This window comes from Marmota flaviventris, chromosome 6 (genome assembly GCF_047511675.1).
Source record: "Marmota flaviventris isolate mMarFla1 chromosome 6, mMarFla1.hap1, whole genome shotgun sequence".
Classification (NCBI taxonomy): Eukaryota; Metazoa; Chordata; class Mammalia; order Rodentia; family Sciuridae; genus Marmota; species Marmota flaviventris.
The window spans coordinates 121,678,111-121,699,330 of NC_092503.1; the positions used below are offsets into that span (position 1 = coordinate 121,678,111).

Genomic DNA, 21,220 nt, shown 5'->3' on the forward strand with positions numbered 1-21,220 from the left:
ACCACATAAAAATAAATAAATAAAAATAAAAAATAAAAATAAATGCCCTCATTAAAAAAAAAAATACAAAATAGGGCTGGGGATGTCTAGTGCTCCTAAGTTCAATCCCTGGTACCCATCGTCCCCGCAAAAAAAAAAAAAAAGGCTGAAAACAGGGAACAAAAAGTGGATTGGTAGGTTCCAAGCTACCTTCCCAGTGAAGGTTAAGGCAGAACAGCTACCTTATCATGATGACTAAAACTGGTCTATTTGGGATTTGGCTGTTAACTCTTTCTCCTGATTCCTTGGAAAATCAGAAAAATGACATACTTTCAGCTTAGTCACATGGACTTCAGCTTGAGTGACTATTTTGTTTGGTCTAATGGGCATAGTGTAGGAACTTACTCCAAGCAATGTGCTCCTATAAATGTTATTTAACAGTAGTTTGACTTTTACCAAGCTTGATTGTGAAATTTTTGAATCCCTGGAAATCATGAGATGGCCCAGCAATTAGAGGTGGAGGTGAAATGCATCAAAATGGGTACCTGGTACAGAGAACTGTCCAAGAAATCATGTGACTTTCCTGAGATGTCATGTCAGCCCTAGGACCAAGTCCATGGCCATGATTCTTAAAGGAGAGAACAGACGGTCGGTGTCTTAGTATGTCTGGGTTTCAGCAAGATGTTTGACAAAATCAAAAGGAACAAAGGGAAGGCTGAGGTGGTGGCTCAGTTGTAGAGCGCTTGCCTAGTATGTGTGAGGCACTGGGTTTGATTCTCAGCACCACATATAAATAATAAAGGTCCATTGACAATTTAAAAAGGTTTTTAAAAAGGTTGTTTAATATAAAAAAAGGAACAAGAGAAATTTCCTAGACCCATGGATATAAAAAAGAAGGCCAGAGTGGCTGGGGTTATGGCTCACTGGCAGAGCACTTCCCTAGCATGTGTAAAGTCCTGGGTTCGATCCTCAGCACCACATATAAATAAATAAAAAATAAAGGTACATCAACAACTTAAAAAAAAATGGGGAAATTCACTTACCATCATTAGAGGACATTCAAATAACTCCTTACATACACATTGTAAAAACTAGAAAAGTATGAATTACTTATTTTTTCTTTGCAATAGGAAAAAATAGATTAAACAAAGGTCAGCTAATGACTTATTTATTTTACAGAAGTCGGGTAATAAGTATAGGAAAAATAATTAAAGGGAAAAGTCATCATTTTGCAAACTCAACTAATGGGCATTGATGATCAAGAGATGCTAAAATAATTAGGTAAAAGAAAGTTGGAGCTGGGGGTATAGCTCAGTGGTAGAGCACTTGCCTAGCATGCATGAGGTCCTAGGTTCCACACAAAAGTGGAGAACTGGATATTCATTCACAGCACCATACACAGCACCATTCACACAGTGCCAAAGAATTACCCCAATTGGGGCTGGGGATGTGGCTCAAGTGGTAGCGCGCTCGCCTGGCATGCGTGCGGCCTGGGTTCGATCCTCAGCACCACATACAAACAATGATGTTGTGTCCGCCAAAAACTGAAAAATAAATATTAAAAAAAATTCTCTCTCTCTAAAAAAAAAAAAAAAAAGAATTACCCCAATTATTATAGTCTGAATATGGATTAAATATGTCCCTTCAAAGTTTCATGTGTTCAAAATAGGTAAATAGGAAACAGAATGCTCCCTGACCTGAGGTGATATCTACCTTGTTGCAAGACCCTTTGGATAGCTTCCCTTCACCAGTTTATTACCTGCTATCATGATGTAACTAGAAATTATCGGATGACATCTGTATCTTCTCTGTCTCTCTGTCTCTCTCTCTCTTAGAATTTTATGGTATAATGACAGCAATAACCAGCCTAGAACATAACGCGTTTCCACCTGAGATCCACCTGACTAAAGACAACAAAATTTAACCCATTGAATTCCATTTTAAAGTCTGCAAATATTTTAAAAATATTTTTAGTTGTAGTTGTACACAATACCTTTATCTTACTTATTTATATTTATGTGGTGCTGAAGATCAAACCCAGGCACTAGGAGAGCCCTCTACCGCTGAGCCACAACCCCAGCCCCTAAATTCTGCAAATATTTTAATGAAATTGACACACGTATTAAAAAAGTTGGAGGGCTGGGGTTATGGCTCAGCTGTAGCACACTTACCTGGCATGTGTGAGGCACTGGGTTCGATTCTCAGCACCACGTGTTAATAAATAAAATAAAGGTCTATCAACAACTAAAAATATATATAAAAAGTAAAAGGTTGGAAATAATAATCTTGAATTTATATATATATCAATTAATATAGCTATTATAATTATATCCTTGTTATTATGTAATTACATATTACACACTATATTTAAGTTTTTAAAATTTTTTTGGTTGTAGATGGACACAATACTTTTATTTATTTTTATGTGGTGCTGAGGATCGAACCCAGTGCCTCACATGCTAGGCAAGCGCTCTACCACTGAGCCACAATTGCAGCCCCTATATTTAAGTTTTTATAGGTATTCTACATCTGGGATGATAGGACAAAATGGTTTAATATTTTAAGAGTCAGCAGGTACTTTAACCCTTGGGATAATGTGTTTCCTTATTGAGAAACAACACAACAACCAAAGGACATTATAGGGGCAGTGGTAAAATGCTTTTTGAGGGCCTGGGTTCTTTTCCCAGTACTGTAAAAAGAAAGCATACCTGTAATCCCAGCAGGTTGGGAGGTTTCAGCATGAGCATTACAAGATCAAGGCTAGCCTCAGCAATTTAGCAGGGCCCTAAGCCAATTTAATGAGACTCTGTCTCAAAACATAAAAAGGGATGGGGATGTGACTTAGTGGTTAAGTGCATCTGGGTTCAATCTCTGGTACCAAAAAAAAAAAAAAAAAAAAAAAAGAAAAAGAAAAAAGGAGACAATTATGGGAAATCACAATGTTGTGGAAAAGTACAATAAACAAACTATGCCAGGTGTGGTGGTACACACCTGGAATCCCAGCAACTCGGGTGGAGGCAGGAGGATTGCAAGTTTGAGGCCAGCCTGGACAATTTATTGAGCTGCTGTCTCAAATAAATAAATAAACAAATAAACACTGGGGTTGTAACTCAGTGATAGAGTGCCCCCAGGTTCAATCGGCAGTACCACCGTAACAAAAATAACTTTATATAGGCCTAAGCTGCAGAAAGCAAGATGCCCTCATATTATTGGTCAAAGTTAAATTTAGGGGCTGGGCTTGTGGCTCACAGGTAGAGCACTTGACTGCCACGTGTGAGGCACTGGGTTTGATCCTCAGCACCACTTAAAAATACAATAAAGATATTGTGTCCACCTATATAACTAAAAAAAATAATTTTTTTAAAAAAAGCTAAATTTGGCACCTGTGGTTATTCATGCAGCATTAAAATAAACCAGCATTGTGGGAAGCCATGCCGAATGACCACCCACCCCAGGCTCTGACCAACCACTGCATTGGTTGTGGCTTGGGCAGAGACCTTCTGGAGGTCTTCTTTGTGGGCATAACCCTAGGGTTGAGTTACACTCATCTGTTCCCTTGTAGTCCTACCCCTTCTGCCCTTTTATGGATAGAACTTTCTAAGAACAGTGTCCCCCCAATTAAAACCCACTTCCGAACGTGCTCCCTCTCTCTCATCAGCCTCTCCTGACTTTCTCTTGCTTTCCCTTTGGGGAGCTGGAGAAGCTGTCCTGAAGTTTGTGTAAAGGTAAATTGTGTCTGTGTTCTATTTTGTGTCCCTGCAAATTCACACAAGTCATCTTAGTTTAGCTGCCCACGCTGGTCAGGGGCGGCACAGCATGGTGACACAACACCAAACAAGCCATGCCAGGGGTGGAGCATATTATTCCATCCTTTGTTTCAAAACATCTTTTTCATATCATCTCTGATTTCTCTGTCTCACAATTTGATTTCTTTTTCTATTTCACTAACACACTATTCAGTCAGCCTGTTGTTTGAGCAGTTTATTGTGTTTATGTATTATGTATTTATTTCTACTCTAAAATTTCTATTTGTTTACTCCTCTCTTGCCCCCAAGCTGGAGTTTGAAACCAGGAGCCTCCCTTATGCTAAAAACATGCTCTATCAAGGAGTTACACCCTTAGTCATTTTAATTTTTTTTCCAAATCTATCCACTTTCTTTACAATGAACAATGTTCTGTTCATGCAAGTGGATTGAGTTCTTTCCTTTATCTATTGGAAACAGCCTTTCTATTGTATGCTGTTCTGAGTTTCTGTTATAAAGTCACCTGTTATTGTACCTGCTGGCTGGTTCCCACGGTATTGGACTTCCCTGCCCATCCCCACCACCATCACCACCACCTCCACCAGTGGGGATTGAACGCAGAAGCACTTAACCACTGAGTCACATCATGAGATTTTTTTTTTTTAATTCTGAGACAGGGTCTCACTAAATTTTTCGAGTTTGGCCTCAAACTTGCAATACTTCTGCCTCAGCCTCTGGAGTAGCTGGGATTATGGGTGTGCACCCCCATACCAGGCTACCTATGAATTTTGTTGTTTATTAAGTATTGGGGATTGAATCCAGGAGTACTCTAACACCGCATTTCCAGCCTTTTTCATTTATTTTAAAACTTGAGATTGAGTCTTCCTAAACTGCAGAGATGAGCCTCAAACTAGATATCCTGCTGCCTTAGCCTCCTGAGTAGCTTGGATTACAGGAGAGGGCCACTGCACCTGGCTTTTTTTTTTTTTTTTTTTAAGTTGTGGATGGATACAATATCTTTATTTTTATGTAGTGCTGAGGATCAAATCAGGGCCTCACCCCTGGGAGGCAAGAGCTCTACCACTGAGCTACAACCCCATACTGTGGCTTTTGTTTCTTCTTATGGCTCATCTTCAGAGTAGTTGTCCTCCAAGAGAGCAACACCATGTGTGAGCTCCCTCTGGAGGTGTCCCTGTGGGTGGTTGGGTGGTTTAGCTTTGCTCTTGCTCTGCCCTTTGGGAATCAAAGTGCCAAATGAGGTTTTTAAGGTATTAAAAAGTAAACAATATACTCCCATTTAGCTGGGTACAGTGGCACATACCTGAAATCCTAGCTACTTTTGAGGCTGAGGTAGGAGGATCCTGAGTTCAAGGCCAGCCTGTTCAATTTAGAGTCCCAAAATAGAAAAAAGACTAAGACTGCAGCTCAGTGATAGGCACCCTTGGGTTCAACTCCCAGTACCATGTTAAAAAAATACAATGCAGGGGATATAGCTCAGAAGCAGAACATCTCTAGTTTAAATCCCTAGTATCAGCTGGGCAAGGTTACTAAATCCCAGAGACTCAGACTGAGGCAGAAAGACTGCAAGTTCAAGGCCAGCCTCAGAAACTTTGTAAGACTCTGTCTCAAAATAAAAAGGGGTGGGGATGTGGTTCTGGGTTCAATCCCCAGTGCAACAAAATACTAAATGTATAAAAATAAAAGGGCTGAGGAAAGCCAAGTGTATACCCTCATAATCCCAGCAACTCAAGGCTTAAGCAGGAGGATTTCAGGTTCAAAGCCAGCCTCAACAATCTATCAAGGGAAACAACAAAAAACTTAGCAAGGACCAACATAAAAAGGATAATGGCAAGGGATGTGGATCAGTGGTTAAAGGTTCCTGGGTTAAATCCACAGCATCCCCACCCCCACACTAATAAAAGACCAAGGATTAGAGATGGTAAGTGAGGTACCAACTGTTCAATTTGGAGAAACAATTTCTGATCATAGCAATATAGGGTTTGCTATGTGGTAGGCATTTTTTTAAAGATTTTAGGTAGTGCTGGGGATTGAACCTAGGGCAAGCACTCTACCAACTGAGCTATATCCCCAGCCCTAGGCACTTTTTTTTTTTTTTTAAACAATGTACATCTTTCAATTTGAAGGCATAAGTGTCCAAGGTGATTCTATAATCTTTTTGTGGTAGTGGGAATGGAACCCAGGGGCATTCTATCATTGAGTGAGCCCTTTTGGAGACAGGGTCTCATTTGCTTAGACTGACCTGTAACTTTTCTAGTCACTGGTTGTTAGGCATGTGCCAAACCCAGCTCAGTGTCTTATTCTTTTTTTTTAAAATCTTTTTTTTTTTTTTTGAGACAGAACTTTTAATATTTATTTTTTAGTTTTTGGCAGACACAACATCTTTGTTTGTATGTGGTGCTGAGGATCGAACCCAGGCCGCACGCATGCCAGGCGAGCGCGTGTCTTATTCTTATGCAGTACAAGCACCAGTCAGATGTTACAAAAACTTACATCCTAATATATACCAGAGAGACACTCATCAGCTTTTAAAAGCCTATAATCCCAGTGGCTCAGGAGGCTGAGACAGGAAGATCAAAAGTTCAAAGCCAGACTCAGCAAGTCAGTGAGAACTGGTCTCCAATACATAAAAAAGGGCTGGGTACATAGCTCAGTTGAGTATTTCCCTTGTATGCACAAGGCCCTGGGTTCAATCCCTAGCACCACACACACAGAAACAAAAAACAAAAAAGGGCTGGAGTTGTGGCTCAGTGGTAAAGCACTCCTGGGTTCAATATCTACCCCCCCAAAGTTAACAGAAATGTATATGGAAAAGTGGGATCTAAATTATACAGGAAAATACACAAAGAAAAAAAGCAAACTGAAGAAGACCTCAATTCAATTCCTTAACACACATACCAAAAAAAAAAAAAAAAAAAAGGCAGTAAACCACAGAATAGTTCTTATCTTTTTGTACCATCCAGAGACCAAATAATCCATTCATTACTTGCTTTAAAATATTTTATTGAAATTTTTCCAATAAAATCATGTGCTTGTAAATGAGAAAACATAAGCAAATACCCTACTTAATGGTAGGGTCCCAAAAATTTTAGCCAGTTATTTGTGCTTCATAGCTGCTCAGTTTAATACAGGAAAGATGTTATATTCATAGAAACCGTCCAACATCAGAGCATCCTTTGTGTCAACAAAATCCTGAAATTTCACAAAAGGAACACATTAGAACCATGCAGGCAACTGGCAATAAAACCATGAAGCTGGATGGGAAGTTGTCACATGGGATGGAGGGGAAGAATTAAGTAGATATGGTAGTTTTAAGGTCATTATTACCCTCAGGGTGACAGCCAATGTGAATGACTCACCATAGTAACCAGGGAGAAAGGGTTGCTCTCCACTTGTCATGACAGCCTGAGGATGCAACAGCAGGAACCTAAGCATCCCAACAGTGTCCCATGGGGTAGATTCCAAAACCTTAAGTTTTCAGTCTTCAGGTTAGCAAAGAATCTCTGGGTAGGGGAACTGCCCTTAGCTGGGCTTGCAGAACTCTCATGCTAGAAAGACAGGACAACCATAAAGAACAAGCAGGCGTTAACCAGGCGGTGCATTCCTATAATCCAGAAAACTGGAAAGCTAAGGCAGGAGGATTCAAGGTAGGAGGCTAGCTAGCCTCAGTAGTTTGGCAAAATCCTGTCTCAAAACAAAACAGAAAGGGGCTGGGGCTGTAGCTCAGTGGCAGACCTAACAGGTATGAGGCACTAGATTCAATCCTTAGCTCCATATAAAAATAAAATAAAGGCATGCTGTCCATCTACCAAAAAAAAAAAAAAAAAAAGCAGCCTTCTCCAGAGACCCAAGTATCCAGTTCCCTAAATGAGTCAGAACTTATTTTTGACATCAGGACCAGCATCAGAGACTCTAGTCTGTAAATTCATCATTCTCACTTAAGGAAGATCTGGATCAAGGGAAGCCATTCTGAGGGGATACAGTACAAAGACAACAGTCCTACTATATAAGGACTTAAGGAATGAGAAGTTGAGAAAGAGCACAAAAGAATACAGTTGAGAATAGCTCCACTTGGAGGACCCACATGAGCTCAAGTTTACAATAGAAATATTTTAGAATAGATGTGTTAACTGTACTTAAAAATACAGAGGGGGCCGTGCATGATGGCCCATGCCTGTAATCCCAGCTGCACCAGAGGCTGAGGCAGGATCGTGGGTTCAAAGCCAGCCTCAGCAATGGCGAAGCGGTAGGCAATTTAGTGAGATCTCATCTCTAAATCAAATATATGAGAGGGATGTGGCTCAGTAGTCAAGTGCCCCTCAGTTCAATCCCTGGTACCCCTCCTCCCCCAAAAAACCCAGAGGTGATCACAAAGGAACAAGAACCACAAGAGAAATGTAAAACAAAAGTGGTCCCTGGAAAGCCACCACATGAAATATGGGCACTGTTGTACATGCTCATTAGGAAACTAACAGACGCCAATGCCCCATGAAAGCTGGGAAACAAAAGGGTTCAGAGGCATTTGGGACTCTTGCAGTTAATACTAACCTTTATTTAAGGATTACACACCAATGGACGTCTTAAAACCCCTAAATAAGGAAGTGAAAAACAAAAAATTATAATTATTAAAAGGGTTCTTGGCCACCAACTTCCCCGAGCCCAGACATTGAGAATTCTGGCACGAGGGGTGTCAGCGCGCTGCGGTGATGGCATCAGCGACACGCTCAGAATCACCTGGAATCATCATTACCCCCGTCCTCCCCCAAGGTCGACCGCCAGCGACTCCAAATCTTGCAATTATTCGTACAACCAACCCACTTACCATCGCTGCGCTGAGGACCCGTCTGCGAGGATCAGGAGCCTGTGAAGAAATCAATGAGTTAGCAAAGACCAGAGGGAATCCAGTCGAGTTCCCCCTGCCCAGGGCTGGGTCAGTTTTAAGCATTGGCGTCACGCAGACATCAGAAACTCTAGTCTGTAATGGTATTCATCCCGCTCAGCCCAAGTCAACGGTCCCCTTTTCCCAGCAAGGCCCCCGCGTACCTGCAGGCGGGTTGCTACACCAAAGGTGTGCCCTGTGCCTTCCCGACACTGAACGGCAGGTTCCGCGGAAGACGCCACGCGGACCGAAAGGACTCATACTGCTACTAACCGGTCCACAGCACAAAGAGGTAGGCAAACGGAAGCCGGAGCTATTTATGCGTGCGTCGGGTCGGGGGCCTAACGGGCATAGCTGTCTTCTTACATGCCTGGCTCGAAGCGCGGCAGTTTACCCATCGTTCGTCCAAAACGGAATAAAACAAAGTGAAAGAAAGGCCTTGAATGTAGGATTCCCAATCTTCGGAACAAACACGCAGGGATGGGTTACAAATTTTTACAAACAATAACAAAATGAGCAGGTGATCTGGCTGGCCAGACGGGAGAAAGTCCCTGGCCAGCAGGAGCCCCGGGAGCTAGGCGGTCTTTTATTTTTTTTTTTTTTTAAATATATTTATTTTTTAGTTTTCGGCGGACACAACATCTTTGTTTGTATGTGGTGCTGAGGATTGAACCACGGCTGCACGCATGCCAGGCGAGCGCGCTACCACTTGAGCCACATCCCCAGCCCAGTCTTTTTAATTTTATAATCTTATCTTTTCTTCTTTTTTTTTTTTAAGCACGGTATCGTTATTGTTGCCTAGGCTGTTTATACTGAACTCATGTTCCTTCTCTGCCTCAGCCTCTGGCGTACAGGTGTACGCCACCATTTCCAGCGAAACCGTCTTCAAGACGCTGAGACGCTGCCAGGACGCTCTGGACCCGTTAATGACTCTGGGACTTCTCCCGTTATAACCCTCCCCAGCTTTGGGTCGTGTCCACTCCATTCCAGGGGACTCACTCGTTCCAGCCAGCGAAATCTGAATTTGTTCAGGCACATTAAACTGCTGCTGCTGCTGCTGCTGCTTCTTCTTCTTCTTCTTCTTCTTTTTTTTTTTTTTTTTTTTTTTTTTGCTTTTAATCAACTTTATTGATATAATGGTGATTTTTAAAAAGATAATAGTCATGCAATAAACTACACGTTTACAACTTTTTTTTTTACCATCTGTACAGTTGAGTAATTATAATATATTCACGTTATTGTGCACAGAATCTCCAGAACTTTTTATCTTCCCAAAAGTAAAACGTTGTGCCACTCCACAATTATTCCTCATTTCCCCCTGTTATATGTGTTCGGTCTCCCCCCCCCACCCACCCAACTTATGGTTGAACCCACAGACGCTTTACCACAGAGCCACATCCCCAGCCCTTATTTTTAAAAATTTATTATTATTATTATTTTGATACTGGGAATTGAACTCAGGGGCACTGGCCAGGGAATTTCCCCAGCCCTCTTTTGTATTTGATTTAGAGACAAAGTCTCACTGAGTCGCCTAGCACCTCGCCATTGCTGAGGATGGCTTTGAACTTGCAATCCTCCTGCCTCAGCCATCTGAGCTACTGGGATTACTCGTGTGTCTAGCTACATGTTCTTTTTATAAGCAACGTTAGAATGAGAGTACCCTTAAAGTTGGTGGAAGTGTTCAGTGCCCTCTGAATAGTGCCTTATGTTTGGAGATGGCCTGGGGGGAGGGAGGATTGAAAGCAAACCAAATTGGGGTGAGGTGGCAAGAGCAGGGACAGTTTTCTCCCCTCCTAGTGTTTTTCTCCCTCACAAATCTTAGGGAGCCACCAAGGCAGGAGAATCACAACCAGCCCAACCTAAAATAAAAAGGGCTGGGGTTGTAGCTCAGTGGTAGAGCATCCCTTAGTTTAATCCCCAGTACCCCAAACAAAACACCAAAAATAGAAATCTTCCTTAGGTATTTGCTCTTGGTCCTTAATCCACCAATTCATAAGTGTCATTGCAAATCCCACCTCCTAAAACCCCTCATTCCTCATTTATAAATGCACATAATGTTTGGTGTGGTGTTTTGGCACCTAAATTGCCTAGGCTGGCCTTGAACTTATTTCTACCTCAGCTTTCTGAGTAGTTGAGAAATTCTCTTTTTTGGCCCAATAAACTTGCTGGCGATTTCCCTATCTTGTACTTATTGCTGTTGCTGCCAGGGAATTGCCTCTTTCAAGCCTTCAGACTCCAATTTACAGCAGAAAGCCTCTTACCAACAAGTGCTGCTGTTAAGACACCTTGCTGTACTCCCTAGTGATGCCCCTATCCTCCTAAAATAAAAATCAGGAACAGCCTCTGGTTTTCAGTGGTTTTTCTCAGCTTTGGCTACACTTCATACCTGGCCCTTTCAATTTTTTTTTTTAATTTAATTTAATTTATTTATTTATTGGTTGTTCAAAACATTATAAAGCTCTTGACATATCATATTTCATACATTAGATTCAAGTTGCTGAGGTTGGTGCTGAATCTGTGATTCTCCTGTCTCAGTCTCCCACATTGCTGGGATTACAGCACCATTTTTTTTTCTTTCTCCCCAATTTGATTCTTTTTTTTTTTTTTTGGGTACTGGGGATTGAACTCAGGGGCACTCAACCACTGAACCACATTCCCAAGCCTATCTTGTATTTTATTTAGAGACAGGGTCTCTCACTGAATTGCTTAGCACCTAGCCATTGATTAGGCTGGCTTTGAACTCATGATCCTCCTACCTCAGCCTTCCCAACCACTGGGATTACAGGGCTGCAGCACTGTGTTGGGCTCATTCTATTTTTAAAAAATATTTTATTAGTTGTTGGTGGTCTTTTATTTATTTTTATGTGGTGCTGAGAATCGAACCCAGTGTCTCACAGGTGCTAGGCAAGCGCTCTACCACTGAGTCACAACCTCAGGCCCTCATTCTATTTTTATGATGCTAGGAATTGATTGCAGGGCATTGTACATGCCAGACAAGCCTCTACCATTAAGCTATATCCTAAGCCCCCAAATGATTTTCTTATACCACTAGAGTGGAGAACGATGGTTCTAACGGCTTGAAGATAAAGGATTTTTTCCCTCTAGTGCCTGTTAAAAAAAAGGGGGAGGGTGGGTAGAAAGCCCCAATTCCAGCTGCTACAATAGTGACACTGCATTTCCCATATGCTGAGTCAACGGTTATTATTATTATAGCCCACCTTTCTCACAAGCAAAACAAGCCTTTGAGAACTGGTCCGGGGCTGGGGATGTAACGTAGTTGGTAAAGTGCTTCCTTCATACTCACAAGGCCTTAGGTTCAATCCCCAGCACCATACACACACAAAAAAAAATTGATCCAGAAACCAAACTGTTTTCCTTTTCATTGACAAGCTTCCAAGAAAGCATTCTATATTGATATTTTTAGAACAGTTTATTTTCCCACAGGGTAAGGACTGTATGAAAGGTTTACCATGGAATGCCAGTCTGTTGCTGGATGCAGTGGTATACAACTGTAATTCAGTGACTTGAAAGGCTGAGACAGGAGGATCCCAAGTTCAAAACTAGCCTCCATAACTTAGGGAGGCCCAAAATAACTTAGTGACACCCTGTCTCCAGAAAAAAAAAAATACTGGTGATGTGGCTCAATGGTTAAGCACCCCCGAGTTCAATCCCCCCCACACCAAAAAAAAAAAAAAAAAGTAATGCAAATCTTGCTAATCTGTTCAATTCCAAGCTGCCAGTTTGAGGATGATGATTCTCAAGATTAAAGGAGGTTAAGGACACCTAACTGCTACAGCAGGAAGAATCCTAAGGGAAGAGAATGAGGATGAGGAAAGCCCACTATCAACTTGATTATTCCCAGCTCTACACTGTGCAGCATTTAAAAATATATATATCTTTACTTGTAGATGGACAAAATATCTTTAGTTTTACGTAAAGCTGACACTCAAACTAGGCAAGTGCTCTATTACTGAGCTACAAAGCCCCCTGTGCACCATTTTTCTTCATCTCTTTCGTCATAATTAAATCTATTTTACACTGCTATTGCTCAAGACTACTGATTGTGATGAGCTGAGGTTGTGGCTCAGTGGTAGAGTGCTTGCCTAGCATGTGTGAGGCACTGGGTTTGATCCCAGGCACCAGATTTAAAAAAACAAAGAAAAAAAAAAAAGACTACCGATTACTAAATCTGGGGGTTAAACCATCACCAAAAAGGAATATTATGCAAGGAGATCCAGGAAGTGTGTGTGTGGGGGGAATTTTAGTTCTAAAACCATCACCTATTACTCTCTGATCATGGCCTAGATTCAGCTGAAGTGACTAGCTCCACATACTAAACTGTGAAAAAATAACTTTAAAATACCTAACGTAGAACTTTGGGGCTGTGGCTGGGCGGTAGAGTGCTCATCTAGCATGTGAGAGGCCCTGGGTTCGATCCTCAGTACCACATAAAATAAATAAACAAAACAAGGGTATTGTGTTCAACTCCAGCTAAAAAATAAATATTTAAAAAAAAAAAAAAAAAAAACTAATGTAGACAGTGGTGGTAGGAAGACCAGAGGGTGAACACAAAGGATCTAGGTATGGTGTATATTATCTCTCTCCTCCATAATCCAAATTGATTAATTTGGATCTAGGGTGATCATGGCTGAAAATGTTGTTTGTCTATTTGCATTTCTGTGCAAAATGATGTTAGAACTTTGAAGTGAGGCCATTTATACAAAATAGTTCAGGAGGAAGCTACCAATGCTAACAATCTACAGAAATGGTGCTTGGTTATCCAGTTGGGATTTCAGAGCCAGAGTTGAACTTGCAACTCATTGTTGATACTTGTCCACAGCTGTCACCTACATCAAAGTCTGGATAGCAGGTAAGACAGCAATGAAATGTGAAGCTTTGGATTTAGAATAAGCACAGATGAGCCCCTTTGGACAGTGCCTTTCTCCATTTCCAGTTATTAACCCATACCAACCTTTCATCCCACAAAACCCTATTTACCCATAAAATAAATCCCACTTGCATGGAAATGAGTACCTGACAATTTTTTTTCTCCCCATATATAAATTCTAACAAAAGTGTCCAGAATCATGACTCCTATGTGTCCCTCTCCTTCAGTACTGCTGTCCTGGTCTTCACGTATCTATAGAATTCACACATATGAAGAATGCATTTTTTCCTCCACAAATACAAATAGACAAGCACAGTTCTAAATATTTTATTTTTCATCCTTTAGTTATTAAAAAAAAATTTCCCTGATCTTGTAGCGTTGCAAAGCAAAAACTAACACAGGGTGGCAGTGTTGATATGAAGACAAGAAAAAAGAGGAAAAACATCCTCACAGTGTTAACTTACATTAAACCTAAAGAACACATGGCTTACACCACAAAAATATAATGACATTCAGCTATAGTTACCTTCCAGATACAACAGTCACTTTAGAAAAAAGTCAGCAGCAGAAAACTGAAGTTGGATAATAACAGAGGGCAAACAGCAAAGCCCTGGAGTCCCAACAGTGGGTCTCAACGACAGGAAAAACATGGAGGGAGGGAAGAAAGAAAGACCTCTAATCCACCTCCTCGATGGTGGGGCCAGACCCAGAGCCCCCTTTGGGGGCCTGAGCTCCAAAGCCTCCAGCCCCGGAGCCACCCGCACCCTGGTACAGTCCACTGATGATGGGGTTACACACCTGCTCCAGCTCCTTCCTCTTGTGCTCAAACTCATCCTTCTCGGCCAGGGTGTTGGCGTCCAGCCAGGAAAGGACCTCCTGGCACTTGTCCAGCACCTTCTTCTTGTCGGCCTCGCTGATCTTGCCCTTGAGCCCCTCGTCCTCCACGGCGCTCTTCATGTTGAAGGCATAGGACTCCAGGGCGTTCTTGGCAGACACCCTCTCGCGCTGCACCTCGTCCTCGGCCTTGTACTTCTCTGCCTCCTGCACCATGCGCTCGATCTCCTCCTTGCTCAGGCGGCCCTTGTCATTGGTGATGGTGATCTTGTTGGCCTTGCCCGTGCTCTTGTCGGTGGCCGTGACGTTCAGGATGCCGTTGGCGTCGATGTCAAAGGTCACCTCGATCTGGGGCACGCCCCTGGGGGCAGGGGGGATGCCGCTCAGCTCGAAGCGCCCCAACAGGTTGTTGTCTCGCGTCATGGCCCGCTCGCCCTCGTACACCTGGATCAGCACCCCGGGCTGGTTGTCCGAGTACGTGGTGAAGATCTGCGTCTGCTTGGTGGGGATGGTGGAGTTGCGCTTGATCAGGGCGGTCATCACGCCCCCGGCCGTCTCCAGCCCCAGCGACAGGGGCGCCACGTCCAGCAGCAGCAGGTCCTGCACGTTCTCTGACTTGTCCCCCATCAGGATGGCGGCCTGCACCGCCGCCCCATAGGCCACCGCCTCATCAGGGTTGATGCTCTTGTTGAGGTCGGGACCGTTGAAGAAGTCTTGCAGCAGCTTCTGCACCTTGGGGATGCGGGTGGAGCCGCCCACCAACACCAGGTCGTGGATCTGCGCCTTGTCCAGCTTGGCGTCCCGCAGGGCCTTCTCCACTGGCTCCAGGGTGCCACGGAACAGGTCGGAGCACAGCTCCTCGAACCTCGCCCTGGTGATGGACGTGTAGAAGTCGATGCCCTCGAATAGGGAGTCGATCTCCAGGCTGGCCTGCGTGCTGGACGACAGGGTCCTCTTGGCCCTCTCGCAGGCGGTGCGCAGCCGCCTCACAGCTCGCTTGTTCTGGCTGATGTCCTTCTTGTGTTTCCTCTTGAACTCCTCCACGAAGTGGTTCACCAGCCGGTTGTCGAAGTCCTCCCCGCCCAGGTGCGTGTCGCCGGCAGTGGCCTTCACTTCGAAGATGCCGTCGTCGATCGTCAGGATGGACACGTCGAAGGTGCCTCCTCCCAGGTCAAAGATGAGCACGTTGCGCTCCCCCTTGCCGGTGCGGTCCAGGCCGTAGGCGATGGCGGCCGCCGTGGGCTCGTTGATGATCCTCAGCACGTTGAGCCCGGCGATCACGCCCGCGTCCTTGGTGGCCTGGCGCTGCGAGTCGTTGAAGTAGGCCGGCACGGTGATCACCGCGTTGGTCACCGGGTAGCCCAGGTACGCCTCGGCGATCTCCTTCATCTTGGTCAGCACCATGGAAGAGATCTCCTCCGGGTAGAACGCTTTGCTCTCGCCCTTGTAGCTCACCTGCACCTTGGGCTTGTCGCCGTCGTTGATCACCTGGAAGGGCCAGTGCTTCATGTCCGACTGCACCACCGGGTCGCCGAACTTGCGGCCGATCAGCCGCTTCGCGTCGAACACCGTGTTCTGCGGGTTCAGCGCCACCTGGTTCTTGGCCGCATCGCCGATGAGCCGCTCGGTGTCCGTGAAGGCCACGTAGCTGGGGGTAGTGCGGTTGCCCTGGTCGTTGGCGATGATCTCCACCTTGCCGTGCTGGAACACCCCCACGCAAGAGTAGGTGGTGCCCAGGTCGATGCCGATCGCCGTGGCTTTGGCCATGTCGGTGCTCCGCTCTCTGGGATCTAAGCTGAGCTTCTGGCTGCGGTGGGGGGACGCGACCCGCGAAGAAAAGCTCGGTCCTGGATGAAAGTCGAAAGCCGACCGCTCGGGTGTGCGCTCACGGAACGCTGAAAAGCCGCCTATGCCAGCTGCTGCTGCTGAGGCTCGCCGTTGCTCAGCCTGCCGCCCGCTGGGGCTTTATACGTCGCCATGGAGCCCCGCCTGCTCCCTCCTCGGCCAATCGCTGTGCCAGATGAGGCTGTCTGGACCGGAATGTTCCAGGGGTTTCTCCTGGCGTTCTGCCCCTGTCCTCCCAGGACCAATCAGAGGCGAGGGTGCCGTCCCTCCCCAGAACTCTCCAGACGCTTCTGGGGTTCACTGGAGGGGATCGGGAGCCCGGAGGGGAGGGCGAGTGCGGAGGGGGGCAGGAGGTTGTTGTCGCCTCCGTTTCCATGGCTTTGCTGGCGGCCAGCCCCTTAGAGTGAAATGACCGCAAGGGCCAGCTTTAGGCTTGGGTTGTAGGGCGGTGAGTGGCTGGTGGGAATCAAACGAGTTCTGGGTGTTTAAGGAAGGAATAAAGTCTCTCCACGGGACACCCAGTACACAGAAAGTCGCGGAGGTTTTAAGGAGGCGGGGTAATGGTGGACCAAAGAGACTGACTTGGCTGCGGGTGGGAATGAGGGATGGGCCAGAGGGCCTGCGCTGCCTGAGGAATGCTTGGCTCCCCACGCCAATCATAGGTTTAAAATGGGAGGGATTGAAGTAGGTCTCGGTGTTTCTGTTCGTCTGCCTCATCATTTTTTACCTATGCGAATGGAGTATCTTCTGATGGGGTGGGCGGCTTTGGATTCTGAAGAGAATAGTAATGGTGTAAAAACATGGTGGGTAGAATGAGACAGTTCTCCGAATCTGAGGAAGGAAGTCTAGGGAGACCTGAGTGAGGCTGTGGTGCAAGCAGAGCTGGATTGGCCGCGCCCAGGGACCGGGGACCCATTTTGCCTCAGATTTCAATCTGCTTTAGTAAGACAAAAAAAAATTTTTTTTTTTTTAGTGGAATGTGGACTGGCTTTAAAGACTCTTGGTCATCTCTTTCCCTCACGGAGTTCCAGCCACTCTCGCTCTCCTTTCTGCCTTGTCCTTAATTCCTGGTTCAGTCCCTGATGGTGGAGGTTAACCTCCACGTTCTGAGTTTGATATTCTGCCTGTACCTACAACTCCTAGGCTGTTCACCACTTTCAGAGTCAATGTCACAGGGTGGTGAACATTCACGGAAGGGGTTAGGGATGTTCTCTCTTCTTTAAAGGCATCATTTTCTTTGAAGGTAAAAGTGGTTGGAACCCACATTCTAATTTATCTAGTTAAGTTTTTTTATCCTAGATACCAACTTCCTGCACTTCCTGTTTTGAGTACAATTATATTTGATTTTTTTTTTGTGTGTGTGTGTGTGTGTGTGTGTGTGTGTTTACTGGGGATTGAACGCAGGGGCACTCTTACCACTGGTAAACTGCCCCAGCCCTTTTTTATTTTTTCAATTTTTATTTATTTATTTAGTGATGCTGGGGATTGAACCCAGAGTCTCCTGCATGCCAGGCAAGCACTCTATCAACTGAGCTATATCCCCAGTCCCTATTTTTAAATTTTTTGAGACAGGGTCTCCTTAGGTTGCTCAAGAGTCGCCTTAACTTTCAATCCTTCTTCTGCAGCCTCCCAGATCGCTGGGATTACAGGCATGCCCCACCACACTGGCTACATTTGTTAATTTATTTTTTTCTTCATCCATTTTAGGGAGGAAAGACCACTCGATAGTGCCTGAAATGAAAATGTGAGGGCCATTTAAACATTGAATTAATTAACCCATGGATGAAAACACTTAATTGCAATACTCATATGTCCTGAGCATAGGTGGGAGGATGCAGTTTTATTTGCTTGATATCAGGGACTGAACTCAGGGTGCTTAACCATTGAACTACATCTGCCTTTTTTTTTTTTTTTTAATTTTTGAGACAGGGTCTCACAGAGTTGTTAAGGTCCTGGCTAAATTGCTGAGGCCGCCTCAAATTTGCAATCCCCCAGTCTCAGCCTCCCAAATTGCTGGGATTACAGGCCACTACACCCAACTCAGAGGAGGCAATTTTTAATGAAGGATTTTGAACAGTGCTTCATATGGATAGGGACACAAACACACACACCTGTGCACTGTCTAAACATCTTCCTGGAATCAAGCATAGTTATTTTTTTCTTCAATTTGCTGATCTAAACTGATGTTGCAAAGAGATTGCTTCTGTGTGTGTGTGCGCGTGTGTAGGTAGACAAACTACTTTTACATTCAGATGCAGTTCTCTAATGAATCACCTCCTTAATCCAGTCAAACTGGTCAAACTTCAGGGATTTTCCATTACTCTCTCCAACTCTGGCAGGAGTTCCATTTTAACTGCCCAAAGTGTATCAACATGTCCAGAGATACTCAAGACTTGCTCCCACCTTCTGGAAGGAAGCCTCATTGCCATTGGTTGTTACCACTGGCAGTTTCTAGATTCACTTCTTCCCTCCAAATTTGCAATTCAGAGGCTGATAGAGTGCTTGCCTAGCACATGTGAGGTAGTGGTGTGGTGTTGGACTCCTGTAATCCCAGAGACTTGGGAGGCCAAAGCTAGAGATCACCAAGTTTGAAGGCCAGCCTCAGCAATTTAGTGAGACCCTATCTCAAAACACTAAATTAATTAATTAATTAATTAAAAGGATGAGGAATGTAGCTCAGGGATAAAGTATCCCTGAGTTCAATCTGCAGTACTTCAAAATAGAATACTTCTCTATTGGCTTGAAGAAAAGAACATCACTGTCTCCACTGTCTGGCAGGTGGACATGGTGATAAGTTCTCTAATCTGGCTTCTGCTGGGGTAGCAGAAACAGATTCATTGGAAATACTGTCTTTCATGAATCAGACAATAAGCTACACACTGTGGTCAGAGTCTACAGTATTATAGTTGACCTACCTTTTTAAATTTTTTTTTTTTTGGTCCTGGCGATTGAATCCTGGGGTGCTTTTACCATAGCTATACCCTCAGTCCTTTTTATATTTAATTTTAAAACAGAGTCTTTCTAAGTTGTAGTCAATCTATGTTTTGTGTCATGTTTCTCTGTGGACTGGTCTGGAAACCAACTATTTAGTTTTGGTGCTGGACATGGAACCATGGCCTTGTGCACACTAAGCACACATTCTACTAACTAAGCCATACCCTTAGCTATTCCTTGTCCATTTCCTGACAGGAAATGCTATGTAGGATGACTATAAGAACCTCAGAAGATTGGGGCCATATGGCACCAAAAAACAAAAATAACATACACACATGCACAAACAATAGATGTTTCATTAATTTTGGAATCAGGTTTTTATTGGTTTCCATGTTTGGAAGGAACAGGGCTCAGTATTCCAAAGTGGAAGGCTGTTAGGTACTTTTTTTTTTTTGGGGGGGGGGGTGCAGGGAGTAGTGGGGAATGAACTCAGGAGCACTGAGCCAAATTCCCAGCCCTATTTTGTATTTGATTTAGAGACAGGGTCTCACTGAGTTACTTAGCACCTTGCGTTTGCTGAGGCTGGCTTTGAACTCACAATCTTCCTGCCTCAGCCTCCTGAACTGCTGGGATTACTGGCATGCACCATTGCACCCATCTTGTTAGGTGCTTTTAAGGGGGGAGATTAAGAATCCTAGCTGGGGCTGGGGTTGTAGCTCAGTGATAGAGTGCTTGCCTAACACATATGAGGTAGTGGTTTTAATTCTCAGCACCATATATAAATAAATTAAGGTCCATGAACAACTGAAAAAAAAAAATGCTGGCTGCCATAGCATTAAATGAGGAGGGAGAGAGCCTTCTTCAGCCTGATGCTGCAAAATCTTTTTTTCTTTCTCTTTCCTTTTTCTTATAGTTTCTCAAACTGCACTGTTTTCTCCTCAATGCTATTGATTTTAAAAGATGGTATAATTCTACCTATATCCAGAAGAGACAACTGATAATGAAATCTAGAGTTAGGCACATTTGTTTTAAAATATTTTTTTAGTTGTAGATGAACATAATACCACAATGCCAGGCAAGCACTCTATCAACTGATTATATATATATATATATATATATATATATATATATATATCCAGCCTGAAACTCCCCTCCTGCCTGCCCTATGCCTTTATTTTATTTATTTATTTTTATGTGGTGCTGAGGATCAAACCTAGTACCTCATACATCCTAGGCAAGTGTCCTACCACTGAGCCACAACCCCAGTCCCAAGAGTTAGGCATTCTTAACAACCTAAGGCTTCAATAATATGGGAAGAGATTTTCAGCCTCATGGGGATGGGGAGGGGGGTATAAAACCTCTGGGAAGGGAAAGACTGGGCTTGTGTCTGGATTCTACTTTTGTTCAGGTTTCCTTTTCTTTTTTAAAAAAAACAAAATACTTGAAGTTGACTAAATCACATAAATTTCTCTATGCTCATCTCTAAAACAAAATATCTATTTCATAGGATGGTGATATTGAATAACAGGAACACATTTTAGTGACTGTTACATAGTAGATGCTCAGAAGTTTGCTCCCTTCTCCCTTATTTTTTCCTGGGGGCTCCATATCCTCAGGTCAGACTTCCTAGTCTTTTTTTTTTTTTAAGTTTCTACTTTTAGATGGACACAATACCTTTATTTTATTTATTTATTTTTATATGATGAGATGGAACCCAGGGCCTCACACATACTAGGCAAGTGCTCTACCACTGAGCTACAGCCCCTTCCTAATCATTTTTATTGAGGTGCTTACAAGGTTGGAGACTACTACCAGGACTATAGCATTATTTTCATGGCATTAGTGGGGACTGAACCTAGGGCTTCTTCATGCTAGGGAGGCACTCTGCCACTGAGCTACTTCCCCAGCCCTATGGCATTACTTTCTGCTTAATGTAAGTACAGATTCAAGATCTTTTTTTTTTTTTTTTTTTTTTTCTGGTACCGAGGATTGAACCCAGGGGTGCTCAACCACTGAGACATATCCCCAGCCCCTTTTTATATTTTGTTTGGAGACAGGGTCTCATGAGATGCTAAATGTTTCGCTAAATATCTGAAGCTG

The 21,220-nt window shown here is 43.8% G+C and overlaps 1 protein-coding gene, 1 long non-coding RNA gene and 2 other non-coding genes across 6 annotated transcripts; all 4 read right to left on the reverse strand.

Annotated features, from left to right (window-relative positions):
- Window positions 1-6,726: 6,726 nt before the first annotated feature.
- On the reverse strand, window positions 6,727-9,633 carry LOC114080351 (uncharacterized). Of its 3 annotated transcripts, none has more exons than XR_003580597.2 (6): window positions 9,619-9,633; window positions 8,784-8,989; window positions 8,563-8,601; window positions 8,289-8,329; window positions 7,100-7,288; window positions 6,727-6,932 (listed from the first exon to the last, which is right to left on the reverse strand). It is a non-coding gene; the product is annotated as an uncharacterized lncRNA (long non-coding RNA). The 3 variants fall into 3 exon arrangements; XR_003580596.2 differs by having other exon boundaries at window positions 8,784-9,078; XR_003580595.3 differs by lacking the exon at window positions 9,619-9,633 and having other exon boundaries at window positions 8,784-9,175.
- Window positions 7,610-7,676, reverse strand: LOC114080377 (small nucleolar RNA SNORD52). The gene has a single exon (XR_003580608.1). It is a non-coding gene; the product is annotated as a small nucleolar RNA SNORD52 (small nucleolar RNA).
- LOC114080379 (small nucleolar RNA SNORD48) lies at window positions 8,429-8,491 on the reverse strand. The gene has a single exon (XR_003580609.1). It is a non-coding gene; the product is annotated as a small nucleolar RNA SNORD48 (small nucleolar RNA).
- A 4,185-nt stretch (window positions 9,634-13,818) lies between the features above and the next one.
- LOC114084044 (heat shock 70 kDa protein 1) lies at window positions 13,819-16,292 on the reverse strand. Its single transcript, XM_027925242.2, has one exon. It carries the CDS (start codon window positions 16,106-16,108, stop codon window positions 14,183-14,185), a length of 1,926 nt encoding a protein of 641 aa, XP_027781043.2. The 5' UTR covers window positions 16,109-16,292; the 3' UTR covers window positions 13,819-14,182.
- Window positions 16,293-21,220: the final 4,928 nt, after the last annotated feature.